Here is a 27421-nt window from a genome sequence, read left to right as displayed (position 1 = left end):
TTGGGCCAGAGTATCAAAAAGTCTAGGCAGGTAAAAAAAATAGAAGTGATAAATCAACCATGATCGAATTGAATCAGTCTGAAGAAGGGTTTCAGCCCGAAATGTCACCTATTTCCTTCGCTCCATAGATGCTGCTGCACCCACGGAGTTTCTCCAGCATTTTTGTGTACCCTATGATCGAATTGAATATCGGGGCTGATTTAGAAACCTAACAGTTTTTTGGAGTAAAGGAGTCCAACCCTTGGCAGGGTATTTGATGGCATAAGACAAGGTTGAATAGATACGTAACAAAGATAATGGAAAAACATATTGTACTGGGGATCAAACGGCAAATCTTTTTTTACCACAATCTAAAACATGCTTAATGTGCCAGAGTTCACAATTAGATGAAGGGCAAAGTTCCCTTTATACTATACCAATAATATGTGCAACTACATCACTGTAGCATTCTCCCTACTCGTCACTCTGTGGAAGCAAAATTGTGTCAGTGACTGATAAATCCCAGTTGTGGGCCAACACACATTGTGTTTATGATTTGCGTGATTGGCAATCATTTCATGTCTCAAATTCAGTTGCAGAAAAATACTATACATGAGGGGGTGGTTCATTTAGCGATGTTACTTAGATTGCATTCAGGGATTTTGGACAAATAGAAAATATTGAACTCTCGTTGTTAAATTTCTTGCATTACTTTCATCAAAGTTTGGTGATTCAAATTTCTGGTTTGAGTGATGCTAACATAGCTAGTGTTTTGACATTGGACTGAATGAGATCTGGAATGGGTTAGTCATTCTCAGTGAGAGCAGTATGTGGCTTTGCATTATGTTCGATCTCAGTTCTCATACAGAATGACAGAAAATCAGTACAATAATCCATTCAGCAGGAGTTGAATTCACTGCTGACTGTGATGAGTCACATGTCTATCCTTATTCCAGTTTATAGCTCATCTGTGTTTTTAATGACCGGGTAGATAGTCAAGCGGAGGTGTTGAATGATGATAACTAAAAAGAAGTTACTCTTTAAATATATGAATGCTACGAATGTATTTGAGAAGGCTGAGCAGATGTTTCTGTGGTTTAAAAGAGGCCATGTCCAATAAAAGAGGCCATGTCCAATAAATTCAGCAAGAATTCAGGAGAAGCGTCTTTATCCTGAGTGGGGATAATGTGGAACTCACTACCTCATTGAGTGGTTGGAATAGTGCAGATGCATTTTTTTTTAAGTTATATAAACACAGGAAAAAAATGGTGTGCAAAAAAAGGTTAGATGAAATAGGCAGAGGCAATACGAATTTGTAGCATAAGCAACTTGCAAAGCCCAAGGTAAATGTTTAGAATGCTGGAGATTCTCAGCAGGTTGGGCAGCTTCTACAGAGAGAGCAACTGAGGTACATTTCAGCTTGAGGACCATTCATCAGAACTGGCTGAATGGCTCATTTGTAAATTGCTAATTCATTGTGATATGAAGTAACATATCTTTCTCAATATGCAAAATAGCTCAAGTACTTGCGATGAACCTTTACGTGTAGTTGCTGTTGCCACTTAATGAATAGAGTCATTATTCACACACCTTTCCTCCCTGACATAAAGCTGAGGGGTTAGATGTCACACCCTCTCTCCAGCACACCAGTGCCCCACTGCTGAGTCAATGGTGGATCTTCTGGCTCAGGCTTCATCTGTGACTGAGCATGTGCCACGGACTGAGTCCCATTGAATGGCAGACATCTAGCAGTTCTCCACAAAATTACCAGTAGTCAGCCAGCTCAGTTGGACCCAGTGACTCAGTCTCACTGAAACTCAGCACCTTATTCAACCGAGAATGTCCACCACCAACAACTCAGCTCAAACAGTACCTCTGTCAGTCTACTGCAGAGAACCCAATCATCTTGCCTATACTTTAGTTTTCTCTAAGATTAGATCTACCCCACTAGATCTATTGGCTGCCTCCCATCCTTCACTTTCCATATACAATACTTAACTTTAAGCAAAAAACTTTTAGCCACTTCAAAAATTACACCACTTCCGAAACTGTCCAGTAATAAATTACATACAACCATCATCTTGCCTTGCCAACCCACGAGATCTCGCTTTTCCCCAATCCTTCAGAATTAAAATGTATTTCAACTATTTCCGAGTCTTGTCCCTCAGTCTCTCTGTATCTCCTCTGGCTCATTCAAATCCTCAGTAAATTGTAAACATCTGAATCTGATATGTATTACTATCTCCCCTTTTACACTTTTAGCAGTTATGCAGTTGACAACTAATGCTCCAGGTCCTTGAATTCCCTCCCATACTTTCTGCCTCTCCATGCTCTCTTCCTTTAAGATATGCCTTAAACCCCAATAATTTGACCAAACCAGTTCTCGTTCTATATGTTATCTTTTTCTTTCACTGAGTCCCCATTTTGGTTGGGTTGCTCCTCTGAGAAGTGGCCTGCAGCAATTTTCTACAATGAAAGAGCAGTGTAAGAGCATTCTTTTTTTGTTGAGCAATTCAAATTAATAATAAGGATGATCAAGTTGATGTCAGAAAGCAGAATACTCTGAAATTAGCTTAAGATGAAAGGAAATAGATGAGCCCTGTGAAGGAATTTGTATAATAACTTATGAAGGCAGTTTGTGTTTGCAAACAGACAATAAGTATTGACTGTAATTGGTCGACAAGAGAGATTAATTTGAACAGTAGTCTTGTCTGGACTTTACTTTTTCTCTTCCCAATCCTTTGAACTGATGCCACACTTCTTTGATCTCTCCAGACGTCTTGCCCCCTCCACGGCCTCTATATTATCAGACTACTTGGCGAAAATTAAATTCTGAATATGAAGCTTTTTATTTATAAACACTTTAATGTCCAAAAGGATACATTTGAAATGTAAAGCTAATTTTAGACTTCTATCTCTGATGTTTGAGTCTTTGGTTTCCAGCTGCCATTGTGTCTGAGATGGGCTTCCCAGTGTTGCTTTTTATTTATGATATTTATTTCACTATTTAACATCAAACTGATCACTTAAGCAATGTCAGTCTAGAGGGTATGTTCTCTTCACGAATATAGGTGGGATCCGTAGCAGTCAATTTCCCCTTTGTAACTTCCAATTTAACCCATCGTATACCAGATTTTGTGGTTGGCGTCACTTTCAAGATGGCACAGTGAAGATAGTCATCACAGTTTTGACCAAAAGTCATGCTGACAAATCTCTTTGATTTATTTCAACATGTTAATGGATACATTTCAGCTTAACAGAGCATTCTCCACTCCCGCTGCTTGCCTGATAAATATGAAGAGATTCGAGAAAGGTTTATATTTAGTAGGCTGCAATGAAGTGTCCATACTATTACACAAGCAGCTGTGAAACAAAACGGATGTTTAAAAGTAATGGGTGTGTATGTGGCAATGCAAAGGGTGCTGCAGGGAATTCCAATCTGAAATGTGGTGTTTGGGTAGAACAGGCATCATGAAAAGATTTGGGTTTGTTTTAAACATTTGTCCAGGTCAATCACTACGGGGTCACTTGCTGTGATGTTCCTGCCAGTTCTTAGTTCCACGCCAACGAGGGAACTCAACAAAGTAAAAAGAACAAGAGTCCATCCACAAAAAAACAATTATTTCTGTTCTTCATAATTTAAATAAACCTACATTTCACAAGAACCTAGAGCATTCTAGATTGTACACATTTTGTAGTTTTGTCTAGTAACCATATTCTGAACAATTGCGAGGTCCTTTGTGGATGACAGGAGAGTAAAAAGGAATAGAAAGAACTTCAACATTCAGCTGTCCACTTCTAAGTAATGAGAAGCATGTTTACCTCAATTGTCAAGGTTGCAAATTATTACTTTATACATTCTGGTGCAACAGGCATCAATCAAAGGGAGTTGAGGACTAATTTTAAAGCATAAAAGCCTTGAAATTCAGATGCATGGCATTTATATTTCACACTACATATACAAAAATAGGTTTTTAGCTAAGTGGAATGCAGTTGCAATTGTTTCTGATTACAGAATTTGGTAGGTTATCTCCAATCACATATCATGCCTGCATTGATTATTCATTTCAATGTCAGATGTACACTGAATGATGTTGGTTCTCATTCAATGCTCTTTTGGATTGTTGTGGGTGAAATTCATGCACGCAATCCAAAGAGAACCAGCTGTTTGCAACTCTGCCCTACCAGGTATAATTAAGACGCCTCAGGTATAGTAGAACAATTTAAGGCGTGTCTCTCTGAGTAGGATTGAGGCTGGTTCTGGAATTTCTAGGCCAATGATTGTGTTTTGGAAAGTTGTAACGTCTCCTCAGAAGTGTGGGGAATGTTGATTCTCTTACTTCCTGTTTCCAGTCAAATAAAGCTTGCGGCTTCTATCTGTGCCTTTGTTCCATTTCTTTTCCACTTGGCTCACTTGGTGTCTATCAGTCTTCTCATGTTTCCTGTACATCCACCAAACCTTTCAGAATATATTGGGGGAAAAAACATTGTATAAAATAGCGTATCTAGCATTAACTAAATTTTTCTTTCATTGAATCCTTCTTTTACTCAGAAAGTCAAAGTGGGACAAGAACCTCAGGTAAATAATGTAGATCTGACAAATTCCTTGCCTGTTTACCAAATAAAGTTAGGCAAGTGTTATTTCAAGGGCTAGTGGGACATTGGCATATTAAAACACTGGTTACAGAGAGACATTGAACTCTTGGATGAAGGTGGTTATCATAGTTCATTTTGCTACTCTATTCTATCACTACTTCTTCTGCTGCGTGAGTCTAAAATCCTTTATCTGTTTGTTTGCTATCACTTTTGGATCACAAAAGGCCAGAGGTCTCAATATCATCAATCTTCTAAAATCTTCAGTCATGCAACAATTGTTACAACAAGCTGTAAGCCGTCTACATTGTTTTATGAGTTATTGAAATAATTATAATTTAGTTGGCCAAAGGACAAGTTGGAAGACAAATAGCAACTTAGGCACTAGGCTGAATTCATAACCCTTGTTTAGATCTGCTTCTGTACAAAATATATAAGGAAACCACAGTGGCAACTGAATATATATGCAAAATAAACAAAAGTAGTGCATAATATTTAAATAAATCAAACTAACATAAGTGATCATTAATAGTAAGATTAAACGAGAACTTACCAGTTTGAAGTTTGATCTTTATTTTATGAGGAGCAACGTTGAGGGATTACGTGAAAACCCCACCAGTACGCATGCGTGTCAATCTTCAAAGCAGCGGTGTGAAATCACAGACAACAGTTATTGAACTGAACATAGTAAGATAAGAGAACCATAATACCAGTTGACCTTTATGATAGAGGGCTGGGACTGGAGGGCACGTAATCCCTCAACGTTACTCCTCATAAAATAAAGATCAAACTTCAAACTGGTAAGTTCTCGTTTAATCTTACTATTTTACTTTGGAGTCACGTGAGTGACTACGTGAAGATTTTAAAGCTCTGTGATTTCATGCCGTGGAAAACGAGTCCAGGCGTCATACACTGCATCAGTAGGCCAATGATTAGTGAACATTAATATTGCATTCAGACATGACATTGATATAGACATGTTGATGCTATTAATGAACAATAGTGCAATAGTAACCTCCCTCAACCGGGAGGAAGGAAACATACCTAACATAGAGTTGGCAAATACCCCCAACATGGCAATGAGTTTGATCTGAATATCTGGACAGATCAATAGTTTGACCATCCTGTAGCCGCTAGGATGTGGTCCATAACCCTGCTGCTGAGGTATAGCGGTCCTGGTGGAGTGAGACTCAAAATGTCAATGTTCACTCCAGTATATGCCAGACCCATTTAATCCTCTGGAGAAGGTTTGTAGTGATTCCTTCTAACGAGGTTTATGTATATAACAATATAGCGAGTCAGAGTCTATAAGACTCTTAAGGACCTTGACATGCTGGTGTAGGGATATGCAACATCTAGTTTGGTCTTATGTCCCTGTCTACTCTGCTTGACTAATCATGAGCAAAACATGTTTATTATAGCCCACAGATATGATCATCCTATCCAGTGCAGCAATGACTGGACCCGTAGCGCTGTACTCAGCACCATGGCATAACCACTAGTAAGTGAGTTTGACCAAGGACAGGGATGTTGCTAGTGCCCATCGGCGTAGTGACGTAGCACAATGTTAACAACCTATATCTCTGCGTCCTTAGACCTGGGAGGTTTTAAGTTGATGATACCCTTCATAATCTAGATGTCAGAGGGTGAGACCGGACAGAGTGGTTTATGTTCACCGCAGCCAAATGATGAGGAGGTACTTCAGGCGCAGTAAATGGAATATTAACTATGTTATAATCCCATAAGACTGAATTTCAAGATGTCAGTCATCCATGCCGAGTTAAACGTAAAGAAGCATAAACAATACTTCCCATCTCCTATGAGGAATGTTGCTATTTGATGCTATTCCTGCAATCTGCAGTGAGCACACCTAATGCTTTAGGTTTGACAACCCGAGCCACAGGAACGGTCTCTCAGAGTCTGTAAGTCAATGAATTGATTATACCATGCAGATGATGGTTTCAACATCACAACTGAACCAGCATCTTTGTGCCCAGAAATAACCATGTAAGGTTTTATGCTCATTCCCCACATTAGCGGAACCATGGGTAAATCACCCAGGCAGGCACTATGAAAAGCCGGAAGCGGGAATTTTGCATGACCCGTCCTATGAGGCCAAATGGAGGAGGACATAAAAGACCATTCCTCCCTTGTGTAGCAAGAATGCACCCTTCGCCACTGATATGCCTCATATTTTTGCAACTGGTGATTGAGCCTGGATGCAAGCATCTCGATCGTTAGTGTTCCATCGATTCACAATGTTATTAAATACCTTGTGATCGCACATTCATTCTGTGTTGTCATTGATTTGCATGATAATACACCAGTGCTAAATGCGGTTAGGTAAAACTATCACCGGATACTTTGATTTGATTGTACCTTAGTGATTAACATATTCCACCACCAAAGTGTATCACCTAAGACTTGTGCATGCAAATTATGCATATTCACACACCCTTTAATGTACAGAACGCACCTGGTGTCCATTGGCAGTTGATACCATGACTGAACAATTGATAACTCGTGCTAATCCCATCTGCCTCTGTAACTAGAGATGGTATTAGTAAATTCCCCATCTTTGAGCAATAGCATCAGTTTGTGAATGACTGAAGATTTACAGATGAGAGGTTTAGTGGAGCAACGCTGAATACTGTTCATCCACCATTGTGACTGATAGTTTCAGCTGCGAATAGCAAATGTCTAATCTTTTGTCTCAGAGCTGAATCCCAGAGAAATTAATGGATTGATTGTATTCCAATAATCAATAGTTTCAGTTGGTATCAGCTTGATTTAAATTTAACTGGACGGGTTAGAACCCCAATTTATCAAATATAGCTATGTGGCTGATAGGCTAATTTAGTAAAATTCAGTATGTTCAATATCATCCAGATTGGCCATGACACTTATTTGTTAGCTCTGTGCAGTCAAAGCACTGATTGTAGTGATTTGGTAAATAATCTGGAAACTGAAGTTAGCCCATTTTGCAATGCGGCTGAGTGTCTCATTGCCTCATCCAGTTAAATTTCAATTATCTCCAAACCCTGTGAGCGGAAATGACCACATGGAAGTTATTCAGAAATGTCTATACTGCACTTGCGGTTTGAGGCTGTTGACAATGATCAGTCCACATCTCCATAATTGTGAGCCTGCCTTGAAAGGCTACTCCAACCATACCTGTTGTGCAGTATAAACTAATCTTATGTTATCCCAAACCACGGTAAATATTCAAACCAGTGTAAATATTACCAACTCATATCCGTGACAGGAGACATCATGATGTGGCTCCCTACATTCACACCGCCGGATGGGGAACTTCCAGGAGTTGCCTCAATCAGCTTCATCCTTCCGCATCCGAATGGGAGGACTTATGCAACCCGACCCAGGAGCTGCCTCGACCATGTGTGCATGATTTTGCACTTCTGCTCCTGGGAGGTAGAGGAGCTTGAGTACGGGGTTGGCGCATCTTCCAGGAAGGCTGTTCTGGGCTGTGGCCTAAAAAGACCTTCGTCATGGTTGTACGGCCTTCAAGCTTTCACCAGCTTCAGTGTATCGTGGTTTGCTGGTGGGTGCGTAGGGGTGCTGCTGCTGGAGATGTGAGGTCTTGCGTGATGATGTGGCCTTCATGAGCCCAACGGCCCTTGTCGAGCTTCTTGACTTGTTTCATCAGGTTGCCCAAATGGCAGTATTCCCCTGATAAATGTTCACCGCATGGACACTGAGCAAAATACCCTGGTGCTGGGTATTTGGTAGTTGTTATTCACAGCCTTCTCCTACTGCTGGTTGTGTTGTTCCTGCATACTTGTGGTATCTTCAGCCAAACCCTTGTCTTCAGAATCAGCCCAGAAGTGACTCGTAATGCTCCCCTCTGTCGAGGGAGATGCATTATGCAGCCCTCGATAAGGTGCTGCCATGGGCGTCCTAGGACCCCCATGGTGACTAGAACTCCATATACCGGAGCATGTCACATTGGAGCATCAGTTCCATCAACCGCTTCATGCGGGATATGCGATCATAGTCACTCCCGCCGGCGGTGAGTCTTCACAGCCCGACTCGTCCGAGTCTTCGGGCCTGTCCGACTTCTGCTTGGCCTTCCCGCCAGTCAGTGGTGTCGATTCCGACTGTACAGGTGCCAGGTCGGAGACTCCTGATCAATAGCCATCCAGGTGCAGCCTACCGCTGCTGACCCCCCGCAATTCCGCGGTCCTCCTCAGTCAGTCTGGATGCGGTCCATTCCTATAACATTCTCATAAAATAGCACAAAACAACCTTTTACCTGCATGTCCTGTTTTAAACCTTCTGCTGCAGGGGCAACGCTCCTCCCGAGCCTGGGCTCCTGGTCGTAGTTGTTGCAGCTGGGGTTCCCTCTGTGGTCCTTGTAGAAAGGTTTCCATGTCGGGTATTTCTCCCCCGAGCTTTACCTCCGCGGTCACTATAGCAGGGCTTCTCCGCGATGTTCTCCAGTCGGGGCTTCCCCCACCCCCCCTGAGCTGGGTATCCCCGCAGTAACTGCAGCCGGGATATCCCCGCGGTCCCTATAAAAGGGATAGCCGCGATTTGCAATGTCGGGGGTGGGGGGTATCTGCTCTGGGTGCCACCAGCACCAATATGAAGCCGCTGGTTTTCTGCCAGCGGCTAGGAAGGCGCATCCACCGCCGCCCGCTCCACTCGTTCCTCAGTCTCTGGAGCGGTTCTCCAGGTGCCCCCGGCACCAATATGAAGCCGCTGGTTCCACTGCCAGCGGCTCGAAAGGCGAATCCACCTCCACTCGCTACCCGCATTCTGCGGTCTCCCGAGCGACTTGGTCCGTGGGCAGGCATCCCCGTGACCAGAGTTCCCTGGAAGTTCGTGACTGGGGTTCCTCCTAGTCCCGACTTTGCCGCAGACTTTTAGCAGGACCTCTAAGTGGAGGTTCCTGCAAGAAGATGAAAAACCTGAAAAGGTTTTTAAAAAACTTACCAGTCGTCACGCAATGCAATAGACGATATGCCACACATGCGTACTGGTGAGGTCTTCACGTAGTCACTCACGTGACTCCAAAGTAAAATTGGCTGTTGTGTTTGTTAGTTTTATCACATGATACCATCACCTGAAAATCCAAAATGACTGAATTTGCCCCAAGTTCATTGAAATTTTGGATCCATTTGTACCAGTCTTACAAAAGTGGTGCACACCTCACGCATGTTCAGTAGCTCTGTTTGCTTCCTGCCACACTAAAGGTTTGGCGCTGATCAACTTTATAATCAAAGCCACATCAATAAATCTTAATAGAAACATAGAAACATAGAAATTAGGTGCAGGAGTAGGCCATTCGGCCCTTCGAGCCTGCACCGCCATTCAATATGATCATGGCTGAGCATCCAACTCAGTATTCCGTACCTGCCTTCTCTCCATACCCTCTGATCCCCTTAGCCACAGGGGCCACATCTAACTCCCTCTTAAATATAGCCAATGAACTGGCCTCGACTACCCTCTACGGCAGAGAGTTCCAGAGATTCACCACTCTCTGTGTGAAATGATTTACTTAACTTGTTAATGAGTTGGTTATCAACTATTCCAATGGAAATTGTGTCAAGAGTCTAAAGTGTTTAATTGTCATATGTACCAGGAACAAAATAATGAAATTCTTACTGAATACAGCTTTACAGGCCTAATAATACAATACTGTAACTCAGTCTGCTAACTGAGATTGAGATTCTAGGACGGGCAATGATGGGAAACTCAGTGCACATTTAAATTACTCCTATGAATAATTTTATAAAACAACAATGGAGAGGATATAATGTGACGTTGAAAATATTTATCTAATATAAACGTTTCAATATAACATGATAGTTTGTAAGGATACTGTAAGCCTGAAACCATGGTTTTATTAAATGCGAGGACATGAAAAATCTGCAATTAGGTTGGAACAAGCTTGTACACATCCAAGCTTTCATTCTCTAATTTGTGAAGCTTAATTCATTTAATAGACTGTACATACTTAGATATAAAGCTAAATCCAACCGTCATGTATTCCCTCAGTAGTAACTGTCCACTATCATTTTGATTGCACCTCTTCGTTGAGGCTAGGTTGATGCCATTCACACCAAGGTTGGACAATGACAGGTTCAAGATTCTGTTCCTGAGCTTCAAACACAAAATTATTTATTACTGACAGAGCGCTACATTAAATGGCAGTTTTACCCTTCTGGTGCAGCATTGAACTGAAGCTTCATCTGCCACCCGCAAATAGTTGTAAAGAGTTTGGGAGACTGTTTGAAAAGAAAAAACTCTCCCCATATTTATCTCTCATTCAAAATCTCGAAATAGACCAAGATCATTATTATATTTCATTTATTCGACCATGCTGTGTGCAAATGTGGTTGTTTCCTGCATGACAATAGCATCTACACTTCTAAAGTACCATAGCATTGGTTGGGATGGCAAAAGGTTTTGAAAGGTGCTTTGTACTTGCAAGTTTTTATTTTCTTTCTTGGTATATATTAACTGACCAGTGAACAGGGAAACTTTTTAATCTCTTTCCTGAATGGGGATGCAACTTTTTCCTGTCGAGTTTCCTTTGTCGTTTGGGCTTAACATCATGGAGCCGGCAGCCTCCAACCGGAATCGACCTGGAGCTCCAGTCGCAGAGCCTGTGGACTCACCATCGGCTGACTTCGGAACGCGGAGAGCTGTGGTGGCACACGGCTACGACCCGACTTTGGAGCATCAGAGGCTTCGGCTGCTGGCCCTGTGGACAGTAACATCGGAAGCTCGTGGGTCCCTGGTGGGAGACTGCTTTTCGGAGCTCCCGCAACTTCGCCGCCCAGAATCGAAGGGTTTAAATCGACCCGGAGCGGGGCCTTACATCACTCGGCGCGGCTTAAATGGCCGCGGGACTTACCGTCGCCCACCGGAGAGTGGTCGACGGTAAGTCCCGCCTCGATCAGCTCGATGCAGCAGTTTGACTGCTTGACTGCGGGAGAAGAATAAAGAACAGAGTACAGGGAAGAGATAAGACTCTTGCCTTCCATCACAGTGAGGAGGTGTTTGGAGATTCACTGTGATGGATGTTTGTGTGGAATTGTGTTAATTGTGTGTTTTGGTTTTTTGCTGTTATGACTGCAGGAACAAAATTTTGTTTGAACCTTGGATGTTTGAATGACAATAAATGGCATTCTATTCTATTCTATTCTATTCTATTATATCTATTTGTACCAATATTTTACTGTTAATATTGCCTTTAGTCTACCACTTCCTTACCCTTAATCCCTAAATTACAATAAACAATGTTTCCAACACAAATAGTAGCATCAAGGACGTATGACAGATTCCAGAAGTAAGCAAAAACAAATAGTGATGAAAAAACAGTGAATGAAAAACGACTAAAAGATAATCTATTTCACTTTCTCACAACATGCTCTTTTTATTACCTGGAATACTACAGAAGTAACAAATAAAAGTCACAAGCTGTAACTCAGCAGGTAGCATCTGATCCAATGTGAGGTTGTGATATTTTGTCAGCTGGAAGGTTTATGACCAATAAGAAGAAAAGTATGTTATTAACCTTTTCAAATTATGTTACTATCTTGAAATCAACAAAGAGCACTTTATGCTGCATGAGCTGCTCACAATAAGCATGTTGTATTAATTGTTGTATGGCTGAGATTAAAATTAATTTCAAAAATTAAAATCAAATTATTACTTATCAGCTATTTCCAAGACTTTTTCCCTGTAATCGAGGTAAGGATCATAATATTTTATTTACATTACTACCTTTTCCTTCGAAGATGTTATTTTAGTGGATCAGTGTCAGTGGAGGGAATGTGAGGGGATTGTACCTGAATTTTGCAAAATTCTGCCATTCATAACTTAAGTCTTCCCCTTCACTTTCACTCAAGGGAGATGTCTCAAAGTCGGACTCAGAGGCTGACTTTTATTGTCAGAGCCTGGATGATGATAGCGGAAGCAGAAAGGATCTTCCAAATACTGCGCGTAAGTTGATGAATACATTTAAGATACAGGTAGTGAATTGTGTGTATCTTAAGGATATATATATTTACAATGCAAATTGGCATTATTAATAGCAGAGCCAGTTTAAAAGATACGATTTCAAAGTGTTTCCAAGGTAGATTTATTGTACTAAAACAGTACTAACCTCTACAGGTGATTCTCTAAATCTGCTTGTATTTTATATGAAATTTGTATTCCTGAAACATCTACCTATTTATACCTTATACGTATAGATCACATCCTTCTATTCCCAGAAACTTTGATCGTTAACATCAGAAATTTTGGATTATATTTTCGTGTTGGTATTTCCAGTAGTACTATATGTAATTCTGATCAAAACACAAAGTGCAATAGGAACTTAGTGGGTCAGGCAGCATCTGTGGAAGGAAGAGACAGATGACATTTCGGATTGGGCCCCATCTTCAGACAGATTGAAGTAAGGTGTGAAAGCTGGAAAAGAGACGTGGGGCCAGTACAAAACCTGGCACGTGTTAGGTGGATGCAGGCAGACTTGGCAACTGTTTCACCGAACGTTTGCAGTCTGACAGCAATGGCCTGCTGGACCTCCTGATTGCTAATCATTTTAACTCCTTTTCCCATTCCGATACTTACCTTTCTGTCCATTGCCAGAGTGAGGCCACATGAAAACTGAGCAACAGCACCTTATATTCTGCATGGGTAGCTTATAACCCTACAGTATGAACACTGAAATCTTCAATATCAAGGAATACCTCCCTCCCTCCCTCCCTCCCATCCTCCTTCTCTATCCAATGCCACAACCCCAATGACTCTTCCCCCCACACAGTGCACATGCATTCTTTCGTCATGTCCTACCCCTTTCCCATCCCCTGCTCCTTCCCCTCCTTCACACACTCATCTCCCTTCCCCCATATCCCTTGTATCCTCCCCTCTTTCCCTTCCCCCCTGTCGCTTTCCACCCATATCATATGTCATACTGTAGGTGATAGGAGCAGAATTAGGCCATTAGGACCATCATGTATGCTCCGCCATTCAATCATGGCATATCGGATCTATCTCACCCTCCTAACCCCATTCTCCAGCCTTCTCCCCATAACTCCTGACACCCGTACTAATCAAGAATCTATGTATCTCTGCCTTAAAATAATCCACTGACTTGACCTCCGCAGCCTACTGTGGCAAAGAATTCCACAGATTCGCCACCCTCTGATTAAAGAAATTCCTCCTCATCTTCCTAAAGGAACATCCTCTAATTCTGAGGCTATGACCTCCAGTGCTAGATGCTCCCACTCGTGGAAACATCCTCTCCACATCTACTCTATCCAAGCCTTTCGCTATTTTGTATGTTTAGGGAGTGAAATGAGAATGAGCCCAGGGTTGGGGGGGGGTCTCTGATAATACTGGCTACCTTTTTGAGGTAACGACTCCTGTAGTTCGATAGTGGGGAGGGCAGTACCCGTGATGGTCTGAGCAGTATTCATCATTTTTTGAAATCTTCTTCATTCCTGGGCATTGGAGTCGCCGAACCTGGCCTTGATGCAAGCAGTCAATATGCTCTTTACTGCACACCAAGAGAGTATTCAATGGCATACTGAATTTATACTAAGGAAGTAGTTTTTATGTTTTCTTAATGATTTTTGTATGATTTTCTATGCTTTTTTATGATTACATCAATGAGCTGAGGCTAGGACGGATCTTCAAAGACATGCACGCCCAGGAATTTGAAGCTTTTGCCAACGACCTTTAAAACAGAGTGAAATGATAATATCAATTCTTTGCTTGTGCCAAAAAATGTTTGAAAGGAATAAGTAAAATTATAGGTGTTATAAAATCAAGACCAACAAACTTAAATATTTTTTCTCTATGCAGTGATGACAGCAAATGGTAATTTGGATGTTAAAACCAGTCTGACCCCACCGCTCATCATCCACACCAATGCAACACCAATGCCAACACCAAAGGGGATGCTTTGTGGTGATTCTGTGCACATGTACAGTGATTCCCGCAGAGGTAGCAATGTATCAATCGATCCCAATTACTACGAGCAGAAGTCACCGGTAAGGCCATCTGTATTTTCGACAGTGTAGGGCATTTCTTTTCATAGCATGAGGAGCATTGCATCAGAATGTCAAACATAATTATTAGAAGCAAGTGTAGGCACTCCCCGACTTACGTAATAGGCTCATAAGGAACACATCCCTCAAAATATTAGTATTAGCAAAAAACCATCTCTATTGCTGTGGACCCTCCGAAATGTTGCATACAAAACAATGATTGATAGATTTCTTTCTATTAAAAGAATCAAGGGATATGAGAACAAATCAAGAAAATGGTACTATAGTAGCAGATCTCCAAAACAAGATTAAGGGATCAAGTGGCCTTCCCTTGCCTCAATTTCTTATGTTTTCATGGCTTTTTAACAACCTCATTTGACCCAACTGTCCCCTTCAGGAATCTGTGGACATACACAAAATCCACCTGTTTATCCGCACTACTGGCGCAGTGATAGAGTTGCTGCCTTACAGTGCCAGGGACCCTTGTTCGATCCTGACTACGGGTGCTGTCTGTACAGAGTTTGTGGGTTTTCTCCCGCATTTCAAAGATGTATATGGTTGTAGGCTATTTGGCTTGGTAAAATGGTAAATTGTCCCTAGTGTGCGTAGGATAGTGTTAGTGTATGGGGATTGCTGGTCAGCACGGACATGGTGGGCTGAAGGGCCTGTTTCCGCGCTGTATCTCCAAACTAAACTAAACTACTGCTTCCTTTTCTGTGGAGCAGTCTGATAGTGTTTACCTCATTGGGTGTCATTCTTATCTTAGAGAAAGAACGACGAGGTTTCAAGTCTCACTACAGAGGCTTGAGCACTAATTCTATGATGCTGCACAGTTGGAAGAGCCACCTTTTGGATCCAGTGGTCTAGTAGATCTGTCTACTCAGATCGATGATAAATATTCATTGGTACAATTTAGGAGGAGAGCAAGGGTGATTCTATCCAGCACCCTGATAAATTATTTATTGCCACAGGATATAACAAAGTAATTGCCAAATGCAAATTAGGTACTTTTTTCTCATATGTTACTGGAGCAGCTGCACTTAAAAAAGATACCCGATTATATAAGAGGAGCTTTGGAATTTCCTGAAAATGTTAAAAGAACAATATAAATACAAGCTTCTATCTCTCCTTTCTCTCCTTCCTTTATTCTAAATCTTCTTCTCTTCTTCCTTTCCACATTGTTCCCTCACTCCTTCCCAATACTTGGATAAAAAGTAATAAATGAAATTTCCTTTTACAAATCTTAAGAATCGAAGAATGAGGAGCAGAAAGAGGCCATTCAGTCCCTCAAGTGTGCTCCACTGCTCAACAGGGTGATGGCAAGTCTTCTATTTCAACACAAATTTCCTCCCCAGTCTCAATATCCTCTTTAACTTGCAGAATTCAGTCTCATATTCGAATAAAATCCATAACTAGGTCTCCACAGTCCCCAGAGTGCACAGCCCAAAGATTCACCGTCCTTTAACTGAAGAAGTTTCTCTTCATTTGATCAATATCATGAAATTCTCCTTTCATTAAAGGTGCTTATTCTTACTTGGGTACAAATACTTTGGTCATTACAAGACCTTCCGGTTACGTTGCGTCAGTGTGGGTAAGAATAATGCCCCTGTCCCACTTAGGAAACCTGAATGGAAACCTCTGGAGACTTTGCGCCCCGCCCAAGGTTTCCGTGCGGTTCCCGGAGGTTGCAGGTGGTTGCCGGAGGTTGCAGGTAATGGAAGCAGGTAGGGAGACTGACAAAAACCTCCGGGAACCGCACGGAAACCTTGGGTGGGGCGCAAAGTCTCCAGAAGTTTCCGTTCAGATTTCCGTTCAGGTTTCCTAAGTGGGACAGGGGCATACTGGTTTTTCTGATTCTGTGTTTATTCCCCTTCAGTCGAGTGCACGTAGCTCCCCCTACGCCCCTTGGAGCACAGCCAGTAGCTGGAACAGTCGGCGCTCGAGCTGGAACAGCCTTTGCCGAGCACAAAGCCTAAAGCGCAAGCATCAGTCTGGGGAACGAAAGTCCCTCCTCTCGGGTGATGGCAAAGAAAGTTCTGAAGAAGGAGATGGATCTGAGGATGAGAAAGCCAGTCGTGCAGGTGGAGAGAGGGGGCCTACTCCTCTGCGCCTGGAATCTCTGGAGATGAAGAGTTCTTTCGATATTCCTGAAACCCTGCAGGTGCCCAGTCTTCACAGATCCCCCAGCATCCATAGCAGCAGGACCCCACCACTAGACTGCCAGGACTGTAATGGTAAGATGTCCCCAGTCAACATGCTACGCCAGTTCCAAGTGGATGAACAGCGAGCTGAGTTCGAGAATGCTGAAGATGAAGTTGATATGGTGAGTTGGACGTGTGCCTGAACTAGACAATAGTGTTTTATATTTGATGATTTCTCCCAGGGATACATTGAACGGTGTAAACCGAGGAAATGAATGTCCTATCCTACTTACCTCTAGGTTGATGTCATTATTAATCTCTCTGGCTCCAGGAGAAGACACACTGGATACTGAAAACCATAGAAGTTCCCTCTTTCGAACAGGATTTCTTTATTTCAAATTTCCCCCCCCCCCCCCCACTGTTTTACTGTCACTATTTCTCTCATCTTCTTGTTGTGTATATCTCTTCCAATCACTCACATAGTGGCTCACAACAACATGAACCAAAGGCCTAAAGAGAGAAAATGACCCCCATTTTGGAGGGGAATTGTCAGCAATTTTGTGCATTGCTGCTAGGAATTCCCCAGCTCGGAGTCACTACATATGAGATCTCTGCAAATGTGTGTCCAAACATAGTGGTTCTGAATTTCCTGACAACAGTCATCAATTCAACTACGTTGCAAATTGAAATCGCTTGGAGTTTAGCGTGGGAAATTGCAGAAAGTCATCCTCCATCCCTAACATATGCTCGTAAGGGACAAAGCAGTAGGATTTTTTAATTGTTTAAATATTTTTTTAGCATTTTTAATAGTATTATAAAACTGTTTAATCATTTTGATTGATTCTAAATATCAAACTCTGTACCTTTCGACAGTCTGCTACACAAGTGGGCAATGATTTGCCATCTGTCACTTTCTTTGTGGGTCGGAATATTCTAATCCATCTATGAAATGCCACCAAGCCTAGAGCACAGTATATGAGCCAAAAATAAAAAACTCACTAAGAGCAAGATAGGTTTGCTAACTGTATTTAATACTACAAATTGTCTGTAGTTTGGTACCATTTAAGAATTGTGGTTGCAAGAGATGTTGCCAGAGTAGAATCAGTTTGATCGAACCCTGGATCATTTTGCTCTGTTATTGGTGATAATGCATATTCAGGGATTTGGCATCAATGTTATGTCTTATTTCTATAATCTGTATAATACTTATTCATAAGGAGGCAACTCAGTCCATTGAGTCTATGCTGGCTCACCATGGAACTATTCCAGTAATTGTCCTCTTTCTATCCTCTGCAGTGTATTATCTCTCAATTCTCCTTTGACTCTTTTTCTACTTATCTGCACTTAAGTGTGATTTTCAGTAAAACAATTAACCTTACAGCATATATTTGGTATGTGAGAGGAAACATGAGAGCAACTGGGGGAAGTAGTGATGTAGCAGAGAGAATATGAAACATTCACCCACAGTGTGCAAGTATGAGTCGCACCTGAGCCCTTATTACAGCTGTGCGATAGAAACATTTACTGCTACACCACCCCGTGTCCTACACATCACTTGCACTTTTGTTTTTGTCAAGTGAGAGTATTTTATCAGAGTTAAATTTGCCTCTGCCACTGCTGAAGGAACCACTTCCAAATAGAATAGAATAGAATAACGTTTAGTTCACCTAAGTTCAAACAAAATTATGCTTCTGCAGTCATACAAACAAGGGTAACAACCAAGACACACAATTAACACAATTAATCACAGTGAATCTCCAAACACCACCTCACTGTGATGGAAGGCAAAGTCTTGTCTCTCCCCTGTTCTTTATTCTTCTCCCGATGTTAAAGCCCCCGGCGGGCGATGGTAAGTCCCGTGGCCGTTAAAGCCGTGCCGGGCGATGTAAGGCCCCGCTCAGGGTCATTTTTAACACCGCGATTCGGGTGTGAGAAGTTGCTGTTGCGGGAGCTCCGAACAGTGGTCTCCCACCAGGGACCCGCGAGCTCCCGATGTTACCGTCCACAGGGCCTGCAGCTGGAGCCTCCGAAGCTACGAAGTCACAGCCACGCGCCACCACAGCTCTCCATGCATCGGCCAGCTCCGCGATGGTGAGTCCGCAGGCTCCGCGAGTGGAGCCCCAGGTCATTTCCGGTTGGAGGCCACTACACGGTGCTAGGCCCCAACGACAATGAAGACCCGCAGGGAAAGGTCGCGTCCCGGTCCAGGGAAGAGAATTAAAAGTTTCCCACACCCCGCCCCCTCACATATAAGTAAGTAAGTAAGTAGGTTTATTGGCCAAGTATTCACATACAAGGAATTTGCCTTGGTGCTCCGCCCACAAGTAACAACATGACATACAGTGACAGTTACGAATGACTCAGAAAACACTAAACATTAATAATAATAAAACATTAATGATAAAACACCATTGATCAAGCATGTGAACCAAAAAATACTAGATCAAAGGGAGGCTACAGATTTTTGGCTGTTGAGTAGAGCAACTACTCGTGGATAAAAACTGTTCTTATGTCTGGCTGTGGCAGTTTTGACAGTCCGGAGTCGCCTTCCAGAGGGAAGTGATTCAAAAAGTTTGTGGCCAGGGTGAGAGGGGTCAGAGATGATCTTGCCCACTCGCTTCCTGGCCCTTGCAGTGTACAGTTCATCAATGGAGGGAAGATTGCAGCCAATAATCTTCTCTGCTGATCGGACAATTCGCAGCCTCCAGGTGTCGTGCTTGGTAGCTGAGCCAAACCAGACCATGATGGAGAAGGTGAAAACAGACTCTACGATGGCCGTGTAGAATTGGACCATCATTGCCTGTGGCAGATTGTGCTTCCTCAGCTGCCACAGGAAGTACATCCTCTGTTGTGCCTTTTTGACTGTGGAGTCGATGGTAGCCCCCCACTTAAGGTCCTTGGAGATTTATACACAGCTAAAAATAATATATAAACTACAACCAAAACATGCACTTAACAGTACAATTTTTTTTTTTTAACAGACAGACTGCAGAGGCCGCTGCGGCGATCTCTGTTCTCTGAATGCAATCCTCCTGTATTCAGCGACTGGACTCCAGAACTGACATGTGCTACCTTGTTTCTGCAGAGCAAAGGCACACAGTTGCTGGCATGGATTCAAAGCAAGCTGCCACCATGTTTCAAGGAGCGGGAGGGATGGTCGCTCTATCTTTTCCCACCACAGTCCAAGTAAGAAATTAAAACCTATTGAATTTTTGCCTTTAATTGAAAGAGGGCAACTGGAAATGTTCATTTTTACCAAAGCAATGCAAGGGATTTTAAAAAAGGACTGAGAACCTTCCGAGGAAATAACTTGTATTTATATATTACCTATAGTACAGCAGACTGCAGGGGCAACACAGAAGCCTAAACAGATAAAGTTTACCTTTTCCACATATGAGGGTGAAAGTTGTGCTAAAAAAATATATATTTTAACAATAAATATAAGCATTAACATAACGTGATCTAATTATAAAGGACATATTACAGCTTGGAACCCACAAATCAGTGATGGGAAAATTAAATGAATTAGAATTGTACAGATAATACACAGGTCATAAGGGATAGTAGAATTAGGCCATTCAACCCATCAAGTCTACTCCACCATTCAATCATGGCTGATCTATCTTTCCCTCCTAACCCAATTCTCCTGCCTTCTCCCCATAACCCTTGACACCTGCACTAATCAAGAATCTGTCTAACTCTGCCTTAAAAATATCCACGACTGCATCCACAGCCTTCAGTGGCAAATAGTTCCACAGATTCACCACAAGGCTGAAGGAATCTACAGAAAAGTGGTCCATATGGAAAGTTGAGACCTGGAGCCAATGTAGTTGTAGGCACATATAACCATATAACAATTACAGCACGGAAACAGGCCATCTCGGCCCTACAAGTCCGTGCCAAACAACTTTTTTCCCTTAGTCCCACCTGCCTGCACTCATACCATAACCCTCCATTCCCTTCTCATCCATATGCCTATCCAATTTATTTTTAAATTATACCAACGAACCTGCCTCCACCACTTCCACTGGAAGCTCATTCCACACCGCTACCACTCTCTGAGTAAAGAAGTTCCCCCTCATGTTACCCCTAAAATTCTGTCCCTTAATTCTTAAGTCATGTCCTCTTGTTTGAATCTTCCCTATTCTCAAAGGGAAAAGCTGATCCACAGCAACTCTGTCTATCCCTCTCATCATTTTAAAGACCTCTATCAAGTCCCCCCTTAACCTTCTGCGCTCCAGAGAATAAAGACCTAACTTATTCAACCTTTCTCTATAACTTAGTTGTTGAAACCCAGGCAACCATCTAGTAAATCTCCTCTGTACTCTCTCTATTTTGTTGACATCCTTCCTATAATTGGGCGACCAAAATGGTACACCATAACTCCAGATTTGGTCTCACCAATGCCTTGTACAATTTTAACATTACATCCCAGCTTCTATACTCAATGCTCTGATTTATAAAGGCTAGCACACCAAAAGCTTTCTTTACCACCCTATCTATATGAGATTCCACCTTCAAGGAACTATGCACGGTTATTCCCAGATCCCTCTGTTCAACTGTATTCTTCAATTCCCTACCATTTACCATGTACGTCCTATTTTGATTTGTCCTGCCAAGGTGTAGCACCTCACATTTATCAGCATTAAACTCCATCTGCCATCTTTCAGCCCATTCTTCCAAATGACCTAAATCATTCTGTAGACTTTGGAAATCCTCTTCATTATCCACAACACCCCCTATCTTGGTATCATCTGCATACTTACTAATCCAATTTACCACACCTTCATCCAGATCATTGATGTACATGACAAACAACAAAGAACCCAACACAGATCCCTAAGGCACCCCACTAGTCACCTGCCTCCAACCCAAACAAACAACCATCCACCATTACCTTCTGGCTTCTCCCATTCAGCCACTGTTGAATCCATCTTGCTACTCCTGCATTTATACCCAACAGTTGAACCTTCTTAACCAACCTCCCATGAGGAACCTTGTCAAAGGCCTTACTAAAGTCCATATAGACAACATCCACTACTTTACCCTCGTCAATTTCCCTAGTAACCTCTTCAAAAAATTCAAGAAGATTAGTCAAACATGACCTTCCAGGCACAAATCCATGCTGACTGTTCCTAATCAGACCCTGTTTATCCAGATGCTTATATATATTATCTCATATAACCATATAACAATAACAGCACGGAAACAGGCCATCTCGGCCCTACAAGTCCGTGCCGAACAAATTTTTTTTCCCCTTAGTCCCACCTGCCTGCACTCGTACCATAACCCTCCATTCCCTTCTCATCCATATGCCTATCCAATTTATTTTTATCTCTAAGTATCTTTTCCATTAATTTGCCCACCACTGAAGTCAAACTAACAGGCCTATAATTGCTAGGTTTACTCTTAGAACCCTTTTTAAACAATGGAACAACATGTGCAGTACGCCAATCCTCAAGGACTATTCCCGTTTCTAATGACATTTGAAATATTTCTGTCATAGCCCCGGCTATTTCTACACTAACTTCCCTCAATGTCCTAGGGAATATATTGTCAGGACCTGGAGACTTATTCCACTTTTATATTTTTCAAAAGTGTCAGTACTTCTTTTACTTTGAAACTCATAGTATCCATAGCTATACTCTACTAGTTTCCCTTACCTCACATAATTCAATATCCTTCTCCTTGGTGAATACCGAAGAAAAGAAATTGTTCAATATCTCCCCCATCTCTTTTGGCTCTGCAGATAGCTGTCCACTCTGTCTCTCCAATGGACCAATTTTATCCCTCGTTATCCTTTTGCTATTAATATAGCTGTAGAAACCCTTTTGATTTACTTTCACCTTACTTGCCAAAGCAACCTCATGTCTTCTTTTAGCTTTTCTAATTTATTTCTTAAGATTCTTTTTACATTCCTTATACTCCTCAAGCACCTCATTTACTTCATGCTGCCTATAATTATTGTAGATCTCCCTCGCCTATAATTATTGTAGATCTCCGGTAGGCGGCGCGGCTCTGGCCAGCAGCGGCCTCTGCAGCCTGTCCGCGTTTTTATTATTTTTTTGTCTGTGTTTTTATGTCGTTTTTGGTATTTTATGTTGGGGTGTGTGTGTGGGGGGGGCGGGGGTGGGGTGGGAGGGGGGGGGGGGGAAACATTTTGAATCTCTCCCTGCACTGGAGACCCGACCTTTTCTCGTCGGGTCTCAGGTGTCGTTGAGGCCGCAACGAGGAGCGGCCTCCAACAGGAAGAAGCCGGGGACTCAGGTGTCGACTCACCGTTGCCGTCGCGGAGCTGGCCGAGTCCGGAGCGGGTGGAGCGGTGGAGGAGCGCTGCTGCTGCCGCTGCTGCTGCTGCTGCTACCGGAGAGTCGGAGGCTGCTGCTGCGGGTCTGTGGACGACGGCGCCGGGAGCCCACGGCTCCCTGGAGGGAGACCGCTTCTCAGGGCTCCTGCAACGGCGACTTCTCCCGCCCGAGTTGCGGGGTCGAAGAGCTCCTGGAGCGGGGCCTACATCACTGCCCCGCGCGGCTGGAATGGCCGCGGACTTTGCGAGCGCACACCGGGGGCTCTAACACCAAGACCCGGTGTGCGACCTCGCACCACCCGGCGTGGCTTCAATGGCCGCGGGACAATCGCCATCGCCAGCCGGGGGCTATGACTTTGACTCTGACATCGGGGGGGGGGGGGGGAGAGTGCAGTGGAGAGATAAGTTTATTTGGCCTTCCATCACAGCTATGTGATGGATGTTTATGTTAAATGTAATTATGTTGTGTCTGGGGTCTATTTGTGTGTAATGTATGGCTGCAGAAACGGCATTTCGTTTGGACCTCCAGGGGTCCAAATGACAATTAAATTGACTCTTGACTCTTGACTCTTGACTCTCTTGACTCTTTTTCCGAACAAGATGTCCAATTTCCCTTGAAAACCAGGGCATTTTCCAATTTTTACTGTTTCCATTCAACCGAACAGGAACATAAAGATTCTGTACTCTTAAAATTTCCCCTTTAAATGTCCTCCATTTCTCTTCTACATCCTTCCCATAAAACAAAATGTCCCAGTTCACTCCTTTTAAATCATTTTGCATCTCATCAAAGTTAGTATTTCTCCAATCAAAAATCTCAACCCTAGGTCCAGTTCTGACCCTCTCCATAATTATATTGAAACTAATGGTATTGTGATCACTGGACCCGAAGTGCTCCCCAACGCATACCTCCGTCACCTGTCCCGTCTCATTTCCTAACAGGAGGTCCAACACTGCCCCTCCTCTAGTAGGTACCTCTATGTATTGCTGCAAAAACTATCCTGCACACATTTTACAAACTCCAAACCATCCAGCCCATTTGCCGAATGTGTTTCCCAGTCTATATGTGGAAAGTTGAAATCTCCCACAATCACTACTTTGTGCTTACTACTAATATCTGCTATCTCCTTACATATTTGCTCTTCCAATTCTCGATCCCCATTTGGCGGTCTATAATACACCCCTATAAGTGTTGCTACACCTTTCCCACATCTCAGTTCCACCCAAATAGCCGCCCTAGATGAGCCCTCCAATCTATCCTGCCAAAGCACTGCTGTAATTTCTTCCCTGGCTAGTAATGCAACACCTCCACCTCTTGCCCCTCCAATTCTATCACACCTGAAGCAACGAAATCCTGGAATATTTAGTTTCCAATCACAGCCCTCCTGCAACCATGTTTCACTGATCGCCACAACATCATACTTCCAGGTGTCTATCCAGACTCTAAGCTCATCCACCTTTCTTACAATGCTCCTAGCATTAAAATATGCACATTTAAGAAACCCCCCGCCTCTTATTCTCTGTTTATTTCCTTTTTTTTCTTTCTCCTCTTGAGCCCGAGTGCTTCCCTTTTCTGCTTCCTGCCTCCCATTCAGTCTACTAGCTTTCTCTATTTGAGTCCCTCGCCCCAACCATTCTAGTTTAAAGTCTCCCCAGTAGCCTTTGCAAATTTCCCCGCCAGGATATTGGTCCCCCTCGGGTTCAAGTGCAACCCATCCTTTCTGTACAGGTCCCACCTTCCCCAAAAGAAGTCCCAATGATCCAGAAACTTGAATCCCTGCCCTCTGCTCCAGTCTTTCAGCCACGCATTTATCCTCCACGTCGTTCCATTCCTACTCTCACTGTCGCGTGGCACTGGCAGTAATCCTGAGATTGTTACCTTTTTGGTCCTTTTCCTTAACTCTCTTCCCAACTCCCTAAATCCTCCCTTCAGGACCTCTTCCCTTTTTTTACCTATGTCATTGGTACCTATATGTACCACAACCTCAGGCTCCTCTCCCTCTGATTTCAGGATATCTTGGACGCGTTGAGACACGTCCGAGACCTTGGCACCAGGGAGGCAGACCACATGAATTATAGGTGAACAAGAGTTGATAGCTTTTAGAGGTTCACACAAGAAGTAAATGAAAAAAACATCTCTTCAGGAGCTCAAATAAGTGGTTTTAAGGTCATGATAATTTAATATAATTTAGTTGACAAACAAATGTTGAACAAATTAAGTGGGCAGAAGTACTCTAGAGAACTGGGACAGTTTTTCATGACTTAAGGAAAGAAGTAGATAACACTATGAGAGGCATTGATAGGGTAGACAGAATCATTTTCCCATTGCGGAAATGCCAAAGAATAGAGGGCAAAGCTTTAAGGTAAAAGGAGGAAAGTTTAAAGAAGATGTGTGGGCAAGATTTTTACGCAGTGGAGCACTTTGACAGGGGAAGCAGTGGAGGCAGATATGATAACGGCGCTTCTAAGACATTTAGATAGACACATGGCTCTGTGAGGAATGGAGGGGTATGGATCATGTGAAGGCAGATGAAATTAGTTCATATAAGCATTATGTTCAGCACAAACATTGTGGGCCAAAGGGATTATTCATGTGCTGTACTTTTCTATGTTCTATGAAACAAAGAGCTAGTTTCTCTAATATATCATCAGCACACATGAACTTGTGACTGGAACGAAAAACAGAATCAATATCCATGCTGGTTCTTCCTACTTACGCAGGTTAGAAAGTCAACACTTTATTTTTAGATATGAGAGATTGTTGAGGCTGTTATTTGCTTTGTTCTTAACTGAATGAACCAACAGGAACACTGTCCCATTGTACAGCACAAACTGACTTCCCATACAAAGCCTGTGGTATATTAATTCGAATGAGCAACCAAAGAAAGGTTAATCCATTCACAGTATGACTACATTAGTGTTACTTAATCCAGGGACGCTGGGTCTATAGAAATTTACCATTTCCAGAAAAATAGATTGTTTAACGGATTTTTTATGATTCCATACATGAATAAAATGCTAAAGTTGGGGATGGTCAAATTGTGAATAGAATTTCTAGAATTAGAATTAAACTGCTCATTGTGGGTCTGGTTGGAGGAAACAAATTGTTTTCTTGGGTAATTGCATTGAATACATTGCATTTACAGTACAGAAACTGACATTAGTGTAACTTATCCATGCCAGTAAGTATTTTCTACAGGTCTTAGTTTAGTTTAGTTTAGAGATACAGCACAGAAACGGGCCTTCGGCCCACCAACTCCACACTGACTAGCAATCCCAGCACTCTAACACTATCCTACACACACTAGGGACAATTTTACATTTTTTACCAAGCCAATTAAGCTACAAATCTGTATGTCTTTGGAGTGTGGGAGGAAACCGAAGATCTTGGAGATCTTCACGGGGAGAACGTACAAACTCCACACAGACAGCACCCGTTGTCAGGATTAAACCCGGGTCTCTGGCACTGTAAGGCAGTAACTCTACCGCTACATCACTCTGCCACCCTTCTCTAGAAATTCTTTATCTACCATTCTTTCCTACCGCCATGTTACTCCTGTTTCATTATAAATACATCTATCCTGTTAGACTCAACTGCTTAACGTGGTAACACATTCCACATTCTAACTGTTTTCTGAATAAAACATTTTTACTTTTATTTCTCTTACTTGGACATGAAACAACTTCATTGGTGAAGGCAACATTTTGCGTCCAATTTAAAGTAACACATGTTATCAGTAAGAAACCGAGGCAGCCATAATTATGTTCAATTTTTCAGTTTAAAAAAAAAAAATTAACAAGCTGTTTAACACTTGCAATTGGCAAGATACCGATTATTTATCAGTGTAAAATAGATTGATTTTCAGTAATGACACGGTGTACAAACTGATTGAGGCCTTGTATTTAACAAAGATGAGAGTTGTATTTCAACACATTCATACAATTAAACCAGAAGCAAAGTAAATGACAGCACATGCACAGATGAACAGAATAATTTAGTGTGAGGAAAAGAAAGCGACTCCAAGGAAGAACAGTATTTTCCAAAGGGCACTAAACATGGATTAATTTCAATATCAATATCAATTTGACCATCCCACACTTTGGTATTTTTCATTCATCTGTACACCATGAATGGCTTGATTGTAATCATGTATTAGCTTTCCACTGACTGGTTAGCAAGCAACAAAATCTTTTCACTGTACCTTGGTACACGTGACAAAAAATGAAACTAAACTGCTTTAGTTCTGCTAACTATAGTTTGGAGACTAATAGAAACTGCAACTTCAGAAATGAATGCCCTGGAATTTGCTGGGTATTGACAGCAGTCCACAAAGAACATCCAGTATTTCTTATGTTTCTGCCTCTTGCTCATTTTTATG

At 42.3% G+C, this 27421-nt stretch overlaps 1 protein-coding gene across 1 annotated transcript in view; it reads left to right on the top strand.

Moving 5' to 3' along the window:
• The window catches only part of cacna1g (calcium channel, voltage-dependent, T type, alpha 1G subunit), a 239374-nt gene that overhangs the window by 104776 nt on the left and 107177 nt on the right, over window positions 1-27421 (top strand). Inside the window, exons 13-16 of the mRNA XM_055654095.1 lie at window positions 12453-12546; window positions 14413-14600; window positions 16474-16920; window positions 19824-19924. Coding sequence (XP_055510070.1) covers window positions 12453-12546; window positions 14413-14600; window positions 16474-16920; window positions 19824-19924 — 830 coding nt within the window. The remainder of the gene's footprint in view (window positions 1-12452; window positions 12547-14412; window positions 14601-16473; window positions 16921-19823; window positions 19925-27421) is intronic.

This window comes from Leucoraja erinacea, chromosome 23 (assembly GCF_028641065.1).
Source record: "Leucoraja erinacea ecotype New England chromosome 23, Leri_hhj_1, whole genome shotgun sequence".
NCBI classification, from domain to species: domain Eukaryota; kingdom Metazoa; phylum Chordata; class Chondrichthyes; order Rajiformes; family Rajidae; genus Leucoraja; species Leucoraja erinaceus.
Note: the sequence above shows the minus strand (reverse complement) of the source record. Positions and strands in the feature narration are given on the sequence as shown.